Here is a 16,899-nt window from a genome sequence, read left to right as displayed (position 1 = left end):
ATCTCATGACCGCATCTGGCATCATGGACAAGACCCCTCGACAACCCTGACACTGAACTTTGCCTGGGTTTCTTCTGGCTCCTCTTTTATCACTAATAGTACAATCTTGGTGTTTCTCAAGGATTTTGTTCCTTCTTTCTCCTAGTGATAGAAAGCTTTTGGGATGGAACAAGCCTTAGTTTAAACCCAGGCATGACTACTTACTAGCTATGCGTCCATGAGCAAGCTAATCTCTCACCTTTTAGTTTTCTCGTATGTATAAAGGGATAACATGTAATCAGAATTTTGTACATACTTAGGGATACTGTTGCATTTATATGCAGTGGAGAGTTTATATGTTTTACACACACACACACACACACACACACACACACACACACCCCTAAACACTAAGGTTACATGAAGTAAGTGCCATAGATGGAGCTAAAGCATATTGATACAATGAGCATCCAATAAATACTTCTTCATGTCAATCTCTTGTATTAAACTTTCCACCACTAAATTCTCCCACAAGTTTGAGCCCCACGCCTCCAACTGTCTGCGGGACATCAGACCACAACTAAATTCAGCATCTTATAAACTAAACTCATCTCACTCCTGCCCCATTTTCTTTTGTCCTATTATTAATGGCACCAACATTCTCCCAGGATTGAGTTCTCAGCATTATTTATAACACCTTCCTCTGAGATGTCCCACAAATCTAGTCCCTGGATTTCATCTATACAGCTCACAAAATGATGCTCTCCGGCCTGTAACTCCCCATTCTCACTACCAGGCCCTTCATCTATGCCATATAACCTCTCACCTGACTATTTATTTCTATATTTTCTACAGCAAACCCAGCTGTCACATTTAGCTTTGGTTTACCTGAAACCTATGAGAGACCCTGGTACCTATAAAATTAAATCCAGAAGTTTTACGGTGGCATCCTCAACCTCCCTACTCCTGGCCTGAATTTCTGCCCCAACTCATCTGGTGCCTCTCTCTCAGGTTTCAACAGGAGCTACTTTTGCAGAACACACACCCACTCTGTGTTTCTCTGATTGCATGATCCCCCCAGACCTGAACATCCGCTTACAATATTCCCACCTGCTCCAGCTTCATTCTAAAACCTATTCAAACTACGATGCAGGACACCTTCCAGAGCACCCCAACCCCAGTCGGCGGTACTGTCCTCCGAAGTCCGCAGCTTTGTCTCTCCGAGCCCTCGTTCTCCACAGTCTCCTGCAGTTACCGTCAGGTACTTCTTTGCCCTGCTGGACTCACTGTCTTTACGTCCCCGAAATCTCACACCACGTCTGACTCTCAGCAGGCACTATGCTGAATTAACCCATAACACATATACTTTGAGTACAAAACTTATGCGAAATCCATAAATTCTGAGGCACAACCTTAATTTGAAAATCCTTGAGAATTTCATAGTACCCTTTTCCACCTGGGAAATACAATTTTCTGGTTTTCAAGGGAAGAAAGACCTTGATAACATTTTTGGCCCACAAACACTTCTCTTAAAACAACATCTTAATGTATTATGTGGAAATGAAGCCAAAACATATGGATTAGGTTTCCTATAAAGTACATATGGATTTTATGAAAACAGCAAAAGGCTAGAATAAAATGTGATCTCCAGAGCGAATTAACTAAAAGTCTTTTTCTAACTCCAAAATTAACTCACAGCTCTCTTGCTTTAATTGTATGTTGAAAGTTTCTTCCTCTGCTTTAGGACTTTCCTAGTCAGAGTCACCATTTCTCACCTTCCTAGGGAGGAAAAATAAGTAACAGGAAAAGGAAACACTTTTCTTCTACCGTCATTGTCCCGTCTCTGTCCTCCTTCACAGACACCACCTGGGCCTCTTCGTTGCCTCTCCTTTTTGTATTATAATTGTGGCCTCGTTCACAAGACCAATCACCTATCCGACCCTTTTTCTTTTCATTCTTGAACATTTCCTAAGAGGAACTCTATCTACCCCTTGCCACGTTCAGGTCAAACATAAGATCTTTGGGTGGTATATGTGGATCAGTTGTCAAGGAAACCAGCAGCTGATGTGGGTACGTCCGTCCATATGAAGCTTTCCTGCACAACCACCCTTGTCAGCAGAAATATTCTTCCCCATAGCAGAGCCTGACTCTCAAGTGAAGTCTAGCCAAGTAGGAACAAAGAGCTGGGAGTGGGAGTGAAAGTAGACAAGGATGAAATTATAGAGAAAAGAAGAGGTAATGGGGAAATAAGCTCTCAGAAATATTAACGAATCCAAGCTAACACTCCCTCCTCCCCCAACCCCGGGCATGCCTGTGCTTCCAAACCTGAACCCACGCACACGGTGAAGAATCTGAAAGCTCAGTCTCGCACCCCTCGGTACGTCAGGTCACATCGGTGGTATGCTGGCAGCATTATCTAGCCCAGCCACAGAGAGGGAGACAGGGAAACTGAAAGCCCTCTCTCTACTTAGCTCCATAAAGCTTGATCTCAGAACGAGTCTAGTTTCATCTGCTGTAACTATTATAATTGGCTCACCAATGCCACTTGGAGATTTCTCTAAGATTTGTTAACAAGGTAAAAGCAGCACTATCTACTTCCCAGAAGAAAAATGATGTACTTATCTTCCCAGTTTCAAATAAGAGAAGAAAACAGGAAGCTGCAGCATTAAATGGAGATCCTTTTATCCAAAAGCAAGAACCAAGCCAGAATTTTCACAAATTGGTTAAAAGTTCCCTAATTGGGATTTAATCTAATGATAGTTGTGCTACTAAACATCATTCTAAAGCTTGTAGTCTAATTATTTCTTTTTCGAAAAATGAATAGTAGCCATCATTCCATGAAGCTGTCTGAATAGTTTAGTGCACACTAATGAGGTTTAATGACAGTTTGATAGGACCATAAAAGACACAACTTTACCATTAGTGACCAAAAACAAAAAGCCCTACAAGCTTCCTATACCCATAAATAATTAGCTTTTATTATATTGGTAAAGAAAATCTCTGACCAGGTTTCCAACTTTTCAGTGGGAACCAATACAAGCTAGAAGTGCTCTAGCAGACAGAATATGCAACAAGAACCCAACGATTGCTCCTGCAAAGCTCTGTTCCAAGGGACTACACCTGTTTGTCTCTCACTCCTCTGATTCTCTCAAAAGTTATGAGTTCATTAATTCAGCCAATAAATACTAACTAAACACTTAATATGTAACAGATATTACTCTACATGTATTAAAAGGTCTCTGCTGTCAAGGATCTAGCAAGGAGAAATAAGTAACAACTAAGAAAGAAGTAAATTATGTAGCATGTTAGACAGGGACAATGCTATAGGATACGAGCCCCCAAACAGGTTTCCAGCTGACCTGCTTTCCATAAGGAGCTGTAATGTTCATTTTACAGCCAGCATCTAACACACTGTTGGCATATAATGTAATTTCAATTAAAAGAAAAAAACTTTTAATTAACGAATGAGTAACCAGACATTTTAATAATTTTCAAATTCCCTATCTTAGAGGAAAAATTATTAGCAAGGTGTTGAAGTATAACTGACAGAATGGGTAAAAAGAAAAAGTTTAACAGTTCTTTAAGGAGTCTAATATATTTTTAAAAATCACATATTCCCCTTAATTACAGAGAAACAAACAAGTAATAAGATATGTCACCTAAGAGATTATTCATTTTAAATTAGGGATCTTTAACCTGGGGTTGGTTCCCAGATTCAAGAATGCATATGAATCCCCTGAAATTGTTAACACAACTGGGTAGAAGAGGGAGAGTTATGTTTGTTTTTCTGAGGACAGTGTTTCACAGATTGACAAAAATATTTTCTCTGTGTTACAGAATAAAATCTGAATGAGACATCCAAGGACAGGAATGAAGGCACCAAAAAACCCCTAAACAGTTCATCATTACACAGCTGGTATTCATTTGCATCTGGAGTACACATTTTTTCCTTAAACCAGAGATCACAGAAGAGCAGGAAGACTTCAGATTTATGAAACTCCATCAGAAGGAAGAAGATTGATGCAAATTTCTCAAAACCAAACTCATCACCACAATAAAATAATTTAAAAAGAGAGAAATCTAAGGAAATAATTATGCATCACAAGGTGAGAAGCCAAATGCAATGATTCCTTTAAGCGACAAAAACAGACTTACCTTTTCATGGTTTTCAATTAAGATTTCCACAACAATGTTCTGAAACTTCAAATCCATAATGGCAGCAACAGTTTCTTCCTGTGGCCTCATCAAAGTTGGTCCAAACACCACTCCTAAATTGGCCACGGTCATTAGGTTCTGCTTGGAGTGGTTTGAAACACTAATGTTGAAGAGGGGGAAAGAAAGGTCTCTGGTTAAAAGATGCACAAATCTGTGGAATGTGCAGTACTCTACAACGCTACAGACTTCTCTAAAAAGCAGGACCCAACTGCCCTCAGCGTCTGCCTCGGAAACACCTGGATATCAGGGCCCCACAGGACGAGGCGCCTGGCTACCGTTCTGCTCCCCTCTCTTTGATGTTCGCCTCTAGCCACGCAGCTTTCTTAATAATTCCACATATATGCTGAGCTTTTATCTTTCAAAGGCTTTCATTTACTGCTCTCCTCTACTTAGAACATCCCCTCTGTCCCCAGATCATTATACTCTTGCTTCTGAAAACTACTAGCCTTAGAGGAGTCACTTTCACACGCACACAGAGCTGGGGCTCAGCGAACGACCTGGACACCAGTTCTCAGCAGCCTTGCCACTTAATTCGGCCTCAGCTCAAAGGTCTCGTCCTCAAAGAGAATAACCCTCTTTGCAGCCCCATACCCGACATTAGTCTTCTATCCCCTGCCTCTGCCTTTTTACCACCTGAAATTATTTTATATATCTGTAACCTGTTTATCTTCCCTCCCTCAGATAGAAGAAACTTCATGAAAGTAGGAACTTTGTCTATCTTGTTCAATTATGTATCTACCAGCACCTACAAAGGCATTCAATAAATATTTGCTGACCAAATGAACGAATGGCTATACTAGTAGTAGGAACCTTGACAAGTCATATCCTCTGGCCATTTTTGAATGTAAAATAAAGGTTCGGAAAAAAACGGTGTTCCTCAGCTTCTTCTCACCTCTGAAATTCCATAATTATAGTGATCAAGGAGTCACTTATTAGCCCCGAAGAGCTAATTTCTCCACTGAATTATTAGATTTTGCTTGCTTTTTAAAGAGGGAATAAAAATAGAATGGATCTTTTGAAATAACTACCTATTAGTTGATTAAACAAGCTTAAAGGACATGTTCAAACTTAGAGCTAGGTAGGTGTGAAACCAAGTTAAATTTGCTAACAGATTTATAATCACGTTTCTGAATCTATGTACAGGGAAGTGTGTATCATCCTCCTCTTTTACTTCAAATCGAATCCCAAGATGCTGGCAGTGATGTTAAGCAAATAATTACATGACTTCACGAAAGCATCATATTTCAATAGTCTTGTCCAAAACACACACAATGAGTCAGACGTCCACCTGCCCTTCCAGGCGTGGCCTCTGGTATTGTGTGTACAGCCCCAACTTCAACCGTTACAAATCCCAGAACGTGGCACAACACCCACAGCAAAACCCAGAGCAAAATGAAGGAAGTGAGGAAGGAAAAGAAGCTTACTTCGTCAAGTGTTTCACCAAAATATCCAGCATTTCTTTATTTTTTTCTGGCAGTTTGTGTACCAAGAAATGGATAGCACTAACACGGGATTCTGGGCTCCCACTTTCTTTAAAAAAAGAAAAAAAAAATTGTTAGCGGAGTACTCAGAATCAAATTTATTCCTACAAATCAACAATTACAACAGCTCATCTGTTCGACATCTTCAAACAGACTCTAACATAATTTGCCACCTTTTGAAGGAGAAGAGAGCCATCTTCCGTGCCTCCCTCCTGAGGTGATGTCTGTGAGGCTGTAGTCTGTGCCTGCCCCTCGGCGGGCGCTGAAGGACAGTCACCGCCTCTCCTTCTGGCACGCTGCACTCCAAGTGCGCTCACAGCTCTGAAGGGGTCTCGGCCTGGGCGACCGCCCCACAAGGCCACACAAATAAAGCGTTCCCTCTCACCTGCTGGATTGTCTCTCCCAAAACAGCTGTCGAAGTTCTAACCCCTGGTATCTCAGAATGTGATCATTTAAAACACATCAGGTATGGTGAGACATACAGACATGGAAATGACTGTCATGAATAAAGAAAATTATCCCCACAGATTCTAGAGAAAGGAGGCGTGGTGTGCCACACAGGGCTGCAAGGGGAAGCACCAGGCTGGTCAAGTGGCAGAGGGAACAAGGGGAGAATGAAGGCAAGAAGCACTACCATGGACAAAGCAAAGTAAGTTGGCTTAGGGCTGGTTGTTCTGATTCTCTCGGGGGGCTCTGAGACCCAGGGGCTGCCCTGAGCTGTCTTGTACCTGACCCTGAGGTCATTAGGGTAGGAGAATATTGGCCTGGAATGTAAGACCCCAAAAGAGTGGGGTGGGGGGAGAGAAAGTGAACTCTGGATTAGTCAGCTGGCATATGGAAAGCAGGCTCAGGCTTCCTACCTCTAGGAATTGGCTCGCCCTAGGAGGGGCAGGCTCGCAGCATCGGTCAAGCCACAGATGTCAAAACATCAGAATAAAAAGACACACTTAACACAATGGTCTTATTTGGAAATAAGGTCCTTGCAAACATCATTAGTTAGGATGAGATCATAATGGAGATACATATTAGAATGTTCGCGGCAGTAGCATTCTTGGTAATAGTCCAAAATTGAAATAACTCAAGTATCCATCAACAGTAGAACAGATAGACTGTGCTACATTCATACAATGGAATACTGTACTACAGTAAGAGTGAGTGGACTACTGATCGCTCAACACAGATGGATCTCACAAGATGAGCAAAAGAAACCAGATGCAAAGGAGAACATTCTGTATGATTCCATCTATATAAAGTTCAAATGCAGAAACCTTAACTTATGGTGTCAGAAGTCAGGCAAGTGCTCACACATCGTGGGCTTGGCAGTGACCCCTGTGGGTATAAGGTAGGGGGTCTGGGTTCTGATAATGTTCTATTTCTTGATCTGGGGGCTGATTACATGGCTATCTTCACTCTGTGAAAATTCATTAATCTGTACACTTATTATTTATGCACATTCCTGTTAAGTGTTAACATAAAGTTCGCTGAAATTAAAATTACCCACGTAAGTCTCACTCTAAGATAAGCTAGTAAACTTTAGGTTCAATAGTTTAAGAATTTTTTTTTTCTTTTTTTTTTTTTGTAATGAAATATTCAGCTTATTTTATTTAATGTATCATGGACCTCCTTCCATGTCATTAAATGGGGTTCCATACCATTAATTTTATGAAGATTTACATTGCTTCTAATGTTTGTAAAGTTGTTTGTTCTAGTTTACACTTCCAATAGTAGTGTTTAAGAATGAGGAATGAGGTTTTACAACACAGAATGCAGTTGTAGTTAAAGAGAAAAAAAGCAAAAAGGCTAGGAAAAGGCACATGATAAAGCAGAACACAAGTAATCAGATCATATTATATAATAAAACTCTTATAGAATACATTTGACGTTAAAGAGTACAACTTCTAGAAAAAAAAAAGAGTATAACTATCTAAAGAGTTAGGTATAAATTATAATCGAGTTTTTAATAGGAAGTTAAAATCCAAGATAATGCCTTACTAAATCTAAGAGAAAAATAAAAGCAATAAAAATAAGACATTTTCAATGCAGTTTTAATTTTATAAATAAAATTGAAACAGGGATAATGAAAAATAGTCAAAAATTCCAAAGAAATAAAAGGATAACTTCCTATAAGAATTTTGTGCATTCAAAAATTTAAAAATTTTGAGAAGTTTGCACTAAAAAGCTACTTCTAATTCATGTATGTCTTGTTATTAATAATCGCCTTTCTCCAAAAAAAAAAAAAAAACCTACTCTTAACGTTTTTGGAATTATTACTTAATTTAGAAACACAAGAAAAAGTTTCCTACCCTTTAAGGATAAGGGTCTTCATTTCTAAAAAATAGTAGAATCAGTTTTGAAAAATAACCCAAACTTCCCATATTTTGACATTAATCAGCTTTCTATTAATGAGCATGTGTGTGGCTACAACATAGTAATAACTTTAAAGTACTCAAAAAAAGTTTCCTAAGACAAATTATCTTCACTTGCTTATGCTATATGCATTTCATTAATTTTAATTGACATAAATTAGCAAAGAATGAAAAGTATAGCTTTTTGAAATCTAGGATACTGAATTAACCATAAAACCAAATTCCTGACATGTGCCAAGATATTAGGAGTTTACTGTAATAGCAAAAGCATTTTTAATTGTGAAACTATAAATTAGCAACCCCATCACTTAATATCTATCTGCGTATGATGTGATCATAATTAGGAGACTGCAAAGATATGACCATAGCTTACTGGAGCCCACTGAAGCTGCACAGGCAGATAAATGTTATTTCAATATTTAAACGCTCTAAGTCAATAACGCTATAACTTTAGGAAAGCATTAGCAGTAACCATTAGCACTTCCCAAGGGACAAAAGACTGCAGTCAACAGACATCAAGTTTTCCAGTTCTTCTATGGAAGATCCCATCTACCTGGAAATGAATACACCAGACTAAGATAGCTTGATATCATTAAGCATTCAAGTCTCACTTTCCAGAGTTCCGAGTTCTTTCCCACTAACACCACATGATTCTGTCTTGCTTCCCATTCACATTTAACAACAAGGACAGAACGTTCTGATTAGGCAAAGACCAGTGCCCCGGATCCTCTAACAGTTACCTTTCTCGTCATAAATGACTAAAGAACTTGGTGATTATGATTTTGCTTCCCAGGTGACTTGGCTACAGGAAGAAAACATACTGAACGTAGAAAGACAAGTATTCTGGTTTAGCAGACTGAAATTCTTCATGTGATGCCACAGTAGGCATCCAAGCTTCAGCTGTCACTCTTAAACTAAGTTTAACGCAAGTCCCATCCCGAAGCGTGGGTCCAAGTCTTAGCAATATGACATCTCGAGGACTCAAGAGTCTGAAAGGCTGAGATGCAGACCATGGACTAGAAGTGCAGTCTCAGAGGCAACGTACGCCATGCAGTACCATATACTGGGGGATGCGTACCAGCCTTCCCCAGGTGGGCACAGTCTTTTGCATTCCTGTGTAGACTGTTTTTTCATCCTATGAATTTCTACACTAAAAGTCCATTATAGTCTCTCAAAAAATGGATGATGTGAAATAATAATAAATATATATTTTTTGGTCTCTGCCCCCAATTCCCGACAGAGCTCCTAAAACACTTGTAAATAGGGATGTTCCAATAATCTTTTGTTCTAATATTTAGTCTTTGACCCTACTTCCCGACACGAAGCTCCTAGGAGGACTTCCATAATTCACTGAGTAACAGGAGTGTCTGACGCCAAGCTCCTAAGTCCCTTGGAATTTTCCTGGATAAAAACATCTTTTGTTCTAATGAGGTGACTTTGGGTAGGCCCCTAGATGGGGGCTGGTCACCATAAAGATACAGCCATGATCAATAGCTTGGAACTTTCAGCTCTACCCGCGCCCCTCCCCACCTTCTCCAAAGAGACAAGAGGGGCTGGAAATGGAGTTAATAACCCATACTGCCTACATGAACCCTCCATAAAAATCCCCAAATACAGGGTTTGAAGAGCTTCCAGGTGCCTGAACATATCTACATTCCAGGAGGGTGGTGCACCCCAACTCCACAGAGACAGAAGCTCTTGGGCTCAGGACACCTCAGAACCTCACTGTGTGTGTGCATCATCTGACTGTTCATCAGCATCCCACACTGTGTACTTAATCATATAATAAGCTGATAGACCTAAGTTTGTGTTTCCCTGAGTTCTATGAGCCTTTCTAGCAAATTATCAGATCCAAGGTGGGAGTTACTAAAATTCTGATTTCTAGCGGGTCAGTCAGAATTACTGGAGAGAGACTGAGCCTTGTGACTGGTTTCTGAAGTGGGGGCAGTCTTGTGGGACTGAGTCCTTAACTTGTGGGATCTGTTGCTACCTCTAGGTAGACAGAAGCAGAACTGAACAGAATTGTAGGAAACTCAGCTGATGTTGTAGAACTAGCCGATGTGGGGAACAACCCCACACGTTGGGTGACCAGAGTGTCAGAAGTGAAGTGTTATGTGTGTGAGGAGAGGAAAAAAACAGGAGTGGTTTTCCTATACACATGGTCTCTAGCTCTTTTTAGCAATTTCAGTTAACTCCCTCAGCTGAGAAAGTTTAGTTAATGCTCTTAATTTTCTCTGGGAAAAAAATAAATTTCCCAATGCATTCGACATGGAACAATAAGTCGTTATTTCTTAAGAATGAAGAATAAAAGGCTTCTGCCTTTTGTTATGACAACAAAGAAATAAAACTCATTTTTGTATCATGCACTCCAGAAATTAACTCGGGTTCCCAGCAGAACTCTGTAGGAAAGAAAACCGATGAGAGAAAATGAAAGGGCCCAGGAGAACTCTTCAGAACTCTCGGCAGGGGGGACAGAAGAGATGATCTCAACGGCACAGAACAGATGGAAACTACCGCACACGAGTGAAAAGAATCAGAAATTAGTTTCCATGCTGGGGTGAGAGGCAGCAGCAAAGACTGGTGAGGCTCGATAATTTTAGCCGTCAGCTCAGCTAACAGATACTTCGGCAAAGTAAGGTAATCTCTGCCATTGTTAATGGGAAATGATAGCTTAACCGCGATCCCAATTTTCCAACAATAATCAAAAAGGGAGACTAATTTTGGCCACCTGATTCCTGTAACTGTTTCATTTCATACTTAAAGGCACATATAAAAAAGACTGGAGGATCTACTCCCACATTCTTTCCTGAGAGGAAAAGTAAGTATAGAGAACGGTACTCACAGGAGATTCAAATAAAAAAGTCAAGTTCTACAGTACAAATGTTGGTTCCCACAATACCCCGATTTTATACATGTGCTTTCTCTCATTAAAAAAGGTAACTACAGGTTCCATTCCAACCACAACTCCACTTAGTGCAAATACATGCCAATAATTACAGTAGCTACAGTATTTCTTTGGAACAGGCTGGTTATTCAAATTGTGAAGATTTTTAAAGTACCTCCCTCTCCGAAGTTGGGAAGTAAAATACAAGGTCCTGGTCTGGTAGGTGATGATACCTTTCGTATTTACACAATCTCTTCTACCACACTGTTCAAAAACAGCCTCGTTTCCTACCACCACAGACTTCACTAGCATGTGTTAGCTTCTACCTCTCAGGAAGCCTTCATCTGGTGAAATATGTTGTTAGAATTTTAAACACACTGGCCTCAGTTATAAGGCACGATAATAATAATAATAATGCTCACTTGTGGTAATTTGAAACCTTATTCCATAATCACTTTATCTTTCCCAATTCTCAAAGGATTCTAGATTAAAATTGGCACTCTTCTACTTTTTCCAGTCTCCAAGGCTAACATGAAACAATTGTCCTCCAAGTAGAGTTTAATTTCTCTTTCCCTGGTTTGCCAAAAATGCCACAGGGAAGAAATCAAAACAACTAAGCATTTGCTTGAGTTTCTGCCAAGAAAACTTTCCCCTACTTCCTTGATCACACAAATTCTCTTCAAAAAAAAAAAAAAAATCCTCTTCCATGTGAAAACAAAAGTGAATAGAACCATATTTTTTCCCTTTCCCAAAAGCCTGTTTTATGTGTATAGTCTTCTTTCCGCAGCATACGAGTAAGCTTTACACTGGCCTCAGCAAAGACCTCACAAGAAGGCAGCATTTAAAGCAACACAGGACCCAAAGGGATTGTTCTAAGTTTTCTGACAGACTGAACTATGGAATACATCCAAGAGAAAAAAATAAAATAAAAGGAAATGAAAATACAATTACAGCTACTGTTGGTGCACCTGTGAAAACCAAACTGCGGGTTTTAACCAGTGGAACCGGGGTTTTGAGTTTTAAATAAAGATCCCTCTAATCTGGCAAGTTACTTAACATCTCTCAACCTTCATTTCCTTAACTATTAAATACCTAACAACAGTATATTTGAGAAGGCTCTGGTGATTAAATACCATAGGCTGAATATAAAATACTGAGGTGAACGATAATAGAGAGAAAATAAGAAAGCTTCAAATGGGTATGACTTAACAAAAATTTAATTAGGGCCAACTATGGGCCTTTTTCATTTAAGATTTTATCACATATAAATCATTCCCTATCAAATGCTGTGTGAGCTTCTGGCATTATCTCAAAATATTTCTTTTGCCTATTATTTCCATCTAAATATCTTCCAATGCGGAGCCATTTCCAACCTGCTTATCTCTCCAAATCTGCGAATCTCCCCAACCTCTTCTCCAAGGTAAATACTTCTGTATTCCCACAGCATTTTGCTCATGATATTATCGTATACGTCATGGTATAGAAGGAGGTGTGTATGCCCCAACAATTGCTAGAGAGCTGATTCCTGGGGGCAGAAATCCTTTCATGGCTCTACATACCAAGTATCTACCAGCTACTGCCACACAGTAGACAATGAATAAATGTTTGTGAATGAATGAAAAAATGTATTAATTATGCTTTTCACCTTCTAAATGGGAAAAGAAACCCAAGATCTTCTAAAGTGGTTTGTGTGCTTAGCACAAATTACAATAACATGAAGTTAAATTTTCATGTGGAAACTGTAGTTTAAACACACTGTTAAAAACGAAACTGTGTTCATTCACCTCTACATAATACTTACTGGCTGGAATAATGAAATCGCCATGTAACTCGTAGGTCATAAGGGGCTCCGGAAGACTCCTGCATGAAAAAACAGCTGAGGATTACCAAACACATCCAAACCAGTCACCACTCTTTGTGTTCATTTTTTAAATAAAAAGATATTAAATATGTTGTGCATTTCTTAGTTAATGTGTAAAACTTCCCTAGAGAATACTTTTACATATCAAAAAAAGAAACAAAAACAAAAACATAAATCAAATGGATTACATCATTCGCTACTATCTGCAACAGGTACTATCTAAGCTTAAGAAGACACAAATCCCTATTGGATCTAAGCATAGAGTATTTCATATTTAATCTTGGAAAGTATATTTATAAACATGTTATTATATACAAAACTTCCTTCCACACATTAACTTATTTAAAACCAAACATTCTATCCATACAAATGTAAGCATATAATTTTGCAAATTATTGCTAAAATATTGACGATGCCGGAAAAAATATGTAGAAAAGATTAAATAAACTTAAAGAAATCAACTCCTCTCCTCTTACATATCTCTATTATATAAATATGATATCCATTTTGGTTTATGCATATGAAAAATCAAAGATAGATATTAAATGAAATTAGTGACATCTTGAAAAATACCCACATCATTTTAATTTTCTATAAAGCACATAATATAAATGGTAGTATATTTATCCTGTAATCAGCAGAATGCTACAATTCAATCAACCTCTAGACACTTCTTAAATTTTAAAAGACCATATATCTGAACTCTATAAAAACTTAACACTCAGACAAGTATCAATCTGCATGGTCTTTCTGGAGGGCAATCTGGCAAAGGATTAAGAATTTTTAAATGGTTTAAATCGTGTAACGCAGAAGTTACTTTTCCAATGGTTAAAAAAAAAAAAATCAAAGATACACATGAAAATTTAAAATATATTCGAAAGCCGAGAAAAATGCCAAGGATTTAGGAGGTCATTTCATATTGATAAAGAGGTCAATTCATCAACAAGACATGACGATTCTAAATGTTAATTGATCTAATAATGAGAGCTTCAAAATACATGAATCGAAAATTAATGAGGTTACAAGGAGAAACAGACAAGTCCACAACTACGGCTGGAAATTTAAATACCTGTCTGAATAATTGATAGAACAAGCAGATAGAATACAATCAGTTAGAATACAGAAGATTTGAACAAAGCTATCAACCAACTTCACCTAGATGTTATATCCTTTCCCTAAATGATAACCCACAATGCATCGTTTCCCACTGCACATGGAACATTAATCAAGATAAACCATGTTTGGGGTCATGAAATAATTCTCAATAAATGTAAAAGAGTTCAATTTATATATGGTATTTCTGATAATAAAAATTAGATTAGAAATCATTAACCGAAATATATCTGGAAAACCGCAAAGAAAAAAAACTAGGAAGTATTCTGAAGTAAATGCAGTATATCACATATTGGAATTTGAGGGATGTTAATAAAGCAGTATTTGGAGATAAATTTATACTGCTAAACACTTATATTAGAAAAGAAGAAAGGTCTTTAATCAATGGCTTCACTTTCCATCTTAAGGAGCCAGGAAAAATAAAAAAAGTAAATTAAACCCAAAATAAGTAGAAGAAAAAAAAAAACAGCAGAAATTAGTGAAATGGAAAACAGAGAGAAAATAATAAACCCAAAAGCAATTAACAAATAAAATTGATAAGTCTAGCCAGAATGATTAGAAAATAAAAGAGAAAAACACAAATTATCAATGTCAGGAATGATAAAGATGACTGCAGACTCACTGTAGCACCTTAAGGTATTAAAAAGAAAATAAAGGACTATTATTAACAATTTTATGTCCACAAACTCAACAAGTTAGATGAAATGGGAAAGTATCTTGAAAGACACAAACTACCAAATGGTCTCTTAAGAAGAATTAGGTAACCTAGGTAAGCCCCACGTCGTTTACAGAAATTGAATTTGTAGCTAACAATCTTGCCCGTAAGAAAACTGTAGGCCCAGATGACTTCACTGGTGAATTCTAACAAAAAAGAAAGAATACAATTCTATACAAATTCTTCTAGGATGCACAATAGGGAATGCTTTCTAACTCATTCTTTGATATCAGCATTACTCTAGTTCCAAAATTAAAGACATACGAAAACTACTTACCGATATTACTCATAAATATAGATGCAACAATTCTAAATAAAATGATAGCATCTCAAATTTGCAAAGATAAAGGATAATACATCATGAACTTGAGTTTATCAGAAATGCTACACCACCTTAATACTAACACAAAATCAATGCAATTCACCACACTAGCAAACTGAAAAAGAAAAACCCTAGGATCATCTCAATAAGCAATTTAGGGGAGAGAGAACAGGTTTTCCCACAAATAACACTGGAACAACCAGACATCCCTATTCAAAAGTAACCTTGGAGCCAGGCCCCACATCTTACACAAAACTCAAAATAGATCATAGAGCTAAGTATAAAACCTAAAAACTATAAAACTTCTAGAAAATATAAAAGAAAACATTTGTGACTTTAAATTAGGCAGAAATTCATTGATACATCACTAAAAGTATAGTCCATAAAAAAGAACAACTTATAAAATTGGACTTTATTAAAATTAAAAGCTACTACTTGAAAGACACTATTAAGAGATGCAAAGACAAGCCACAGACTGAAGAAAACATTTGCTAAAAGCACATATTTGAGAAAGGACTTGTATCTAAAATATATAAAGAATTAACCCAAAACAAAAAGAGGACAAATAATCCAATTTTTTAATTGTGTGAAAGACATGGACACTTCACCTAAGAAAATAAATTGCACGAGAGCACATTAAAAATGTCTAACATTATTAATCATTATGGAAGCACAAATTAAAAGCACAATGAGATGCCACCTGTTAGAACTGCTAACATAAAGAAGATTGACCATATCAAGGACTAAAAGGATGCAAAGGAAATGAAACTCTTGTACACTCGTGGTGGGAATGTAAATGAATACGACTACTTTTGCAAAAAGTTTCAGTTTATCAAAAAGTTAAACATACATCTACCGTACAACCCAGGCATTGCACTACTAGGATTTACCCAAGAGAAATAAAAGGCCGTGCTCAAAGATTTGTACACAGAGGTTTTTGGTAGCTTCATTTTTAATAGCCAAAAGCTACAAACAACCCAAATATCCATCAACAGGTGAATGGAGTAAAAGAACTGTGGTATCCATACAGTGGAACACTAGTTAGCAACATGAAGGAACGAACTATGCAGCAACATACCTGATACAGGTGACTCCCTAAGTAAGCTGAGTGAAAGAAGCTAGATTTAAAGGAAAACAAACACATACCGTATTATTCCATTTATATAAATTATAGTAAATACAAATCGATGTATAATGACAGAAAGCAGACAAGCAGCTGCCTAGGGATGAGGGAGTGAGGGAAGGGAGAGAGACAGATTTCAAAGGGACAAGAGGCAACTGGAGGATGATGAGAGGGTCACTATCTTAATTATGGTGGCGGCTTCGCAGATACATTTATGTCAAACTTATCAAATGGGCACCATAAATGTGTGGTTTATTATGTGCCGATTATATTTCAATAAAACTGTTTAAAAACAATAGATGCAAAAATATACATTCTCAGACTATGTTCCCTACGTAAAATTTATGATGGTGCTGGCAGACACACAGACACACACAGACACACACACACACACACTGACACCTGTCGACAGTGAACCCAAAACTGAAAGCACTAGTGAAGATCACTGTTCTCTTATTTCCTCTCCTTCTCCCCTTTATTCCCAACACATTCATTTAAAGAAGAAAAACGAAATCAATTACACCGCAGCCTAAATTAAGAGAAAGAAGCAAACCTTTGGGGATTTTTGTTTCAAAATATGGACAAGCAAGACATAGCAAAGAAGGAAAGTGATTCGGGCAGAGAAGGAAAGTTAAAGGGTACGAAAAACTGAAAAATGAGAACGTTTAAAAAAAAAAAACTACAGAGGGCATTTTTTTTCCCCGATAAAAATGAATTTGTATCGAAATACTTCTACGAGCTTCTTCTATCATTGCCATACGTCTGGCTAGGCAATGCAGCATAAAAAGGAAGTATTAAATGTTGTTAATGTTAGGGGAGCAGTCATAAAAATGACAAGTT

The 16,899-nt window shown here is 37.8% G+C and overlaps 1 protein-coding gene across 13 annotated transcripts in view; it reads right to left on the bottom strand.

The window, feature by feature from the left end:
* The window catches only part of ARHGAP10 (Rho GTPase activating protein 10), a 258,976-nt gene that overhangs the window by 81,020 nt on the left and 161,057 nt on the right, over positions 1–16,899 (bottom strand). For all 13 annotated transcript variants that reach the window (XR_004955025.1, XR_004955022.1, XR_004955018.1 and 10 more), the window contains 3 exons: positions 12,727–12,785; positions 5,619–5,724; positions 4,135–4,294 (listed from right to left, as the gene is read on the bottom strand). Coding sequence is in view for 2 of the 13 variants with exons in the window: in XM_016158883.2 (XP_016014369.2) it covers positions 4,135–4,294; positions 5,619–5,724; positions 12,727–12,785 (325 nt within the window). In the remaining 11 variants the exon portion in view is untranslated. The remainder of the gene's footprint in view (positions 1–4,134; positions 4,295–5,618; positions 5,725–12,726; positions 12,786–16,899) is intronic.

Source organism: Rousettus aegyptiacus, unplaced genomic scaffold (genome assembly GCF_014176215.1).
Source record: "Rousettus aegyptiacus isolate mRouAeg1 unplaced genomic scaffold, mRouAeg1.p scaffold_m13_p_16, whole genome shotgun sequence".
NCBI classification, from domain to species: domain Eukaryota; kingdom Metazoa; phylum Chordata; class Mammalia; order Chiroptera; family Pteropodidae; genus Rousettus; species Rousettus aegyptiacus.
Note: the sequence above shows the minus strand (reverse complement) of the source record. Positions and strands in the feature narration are given on the sequence as shown.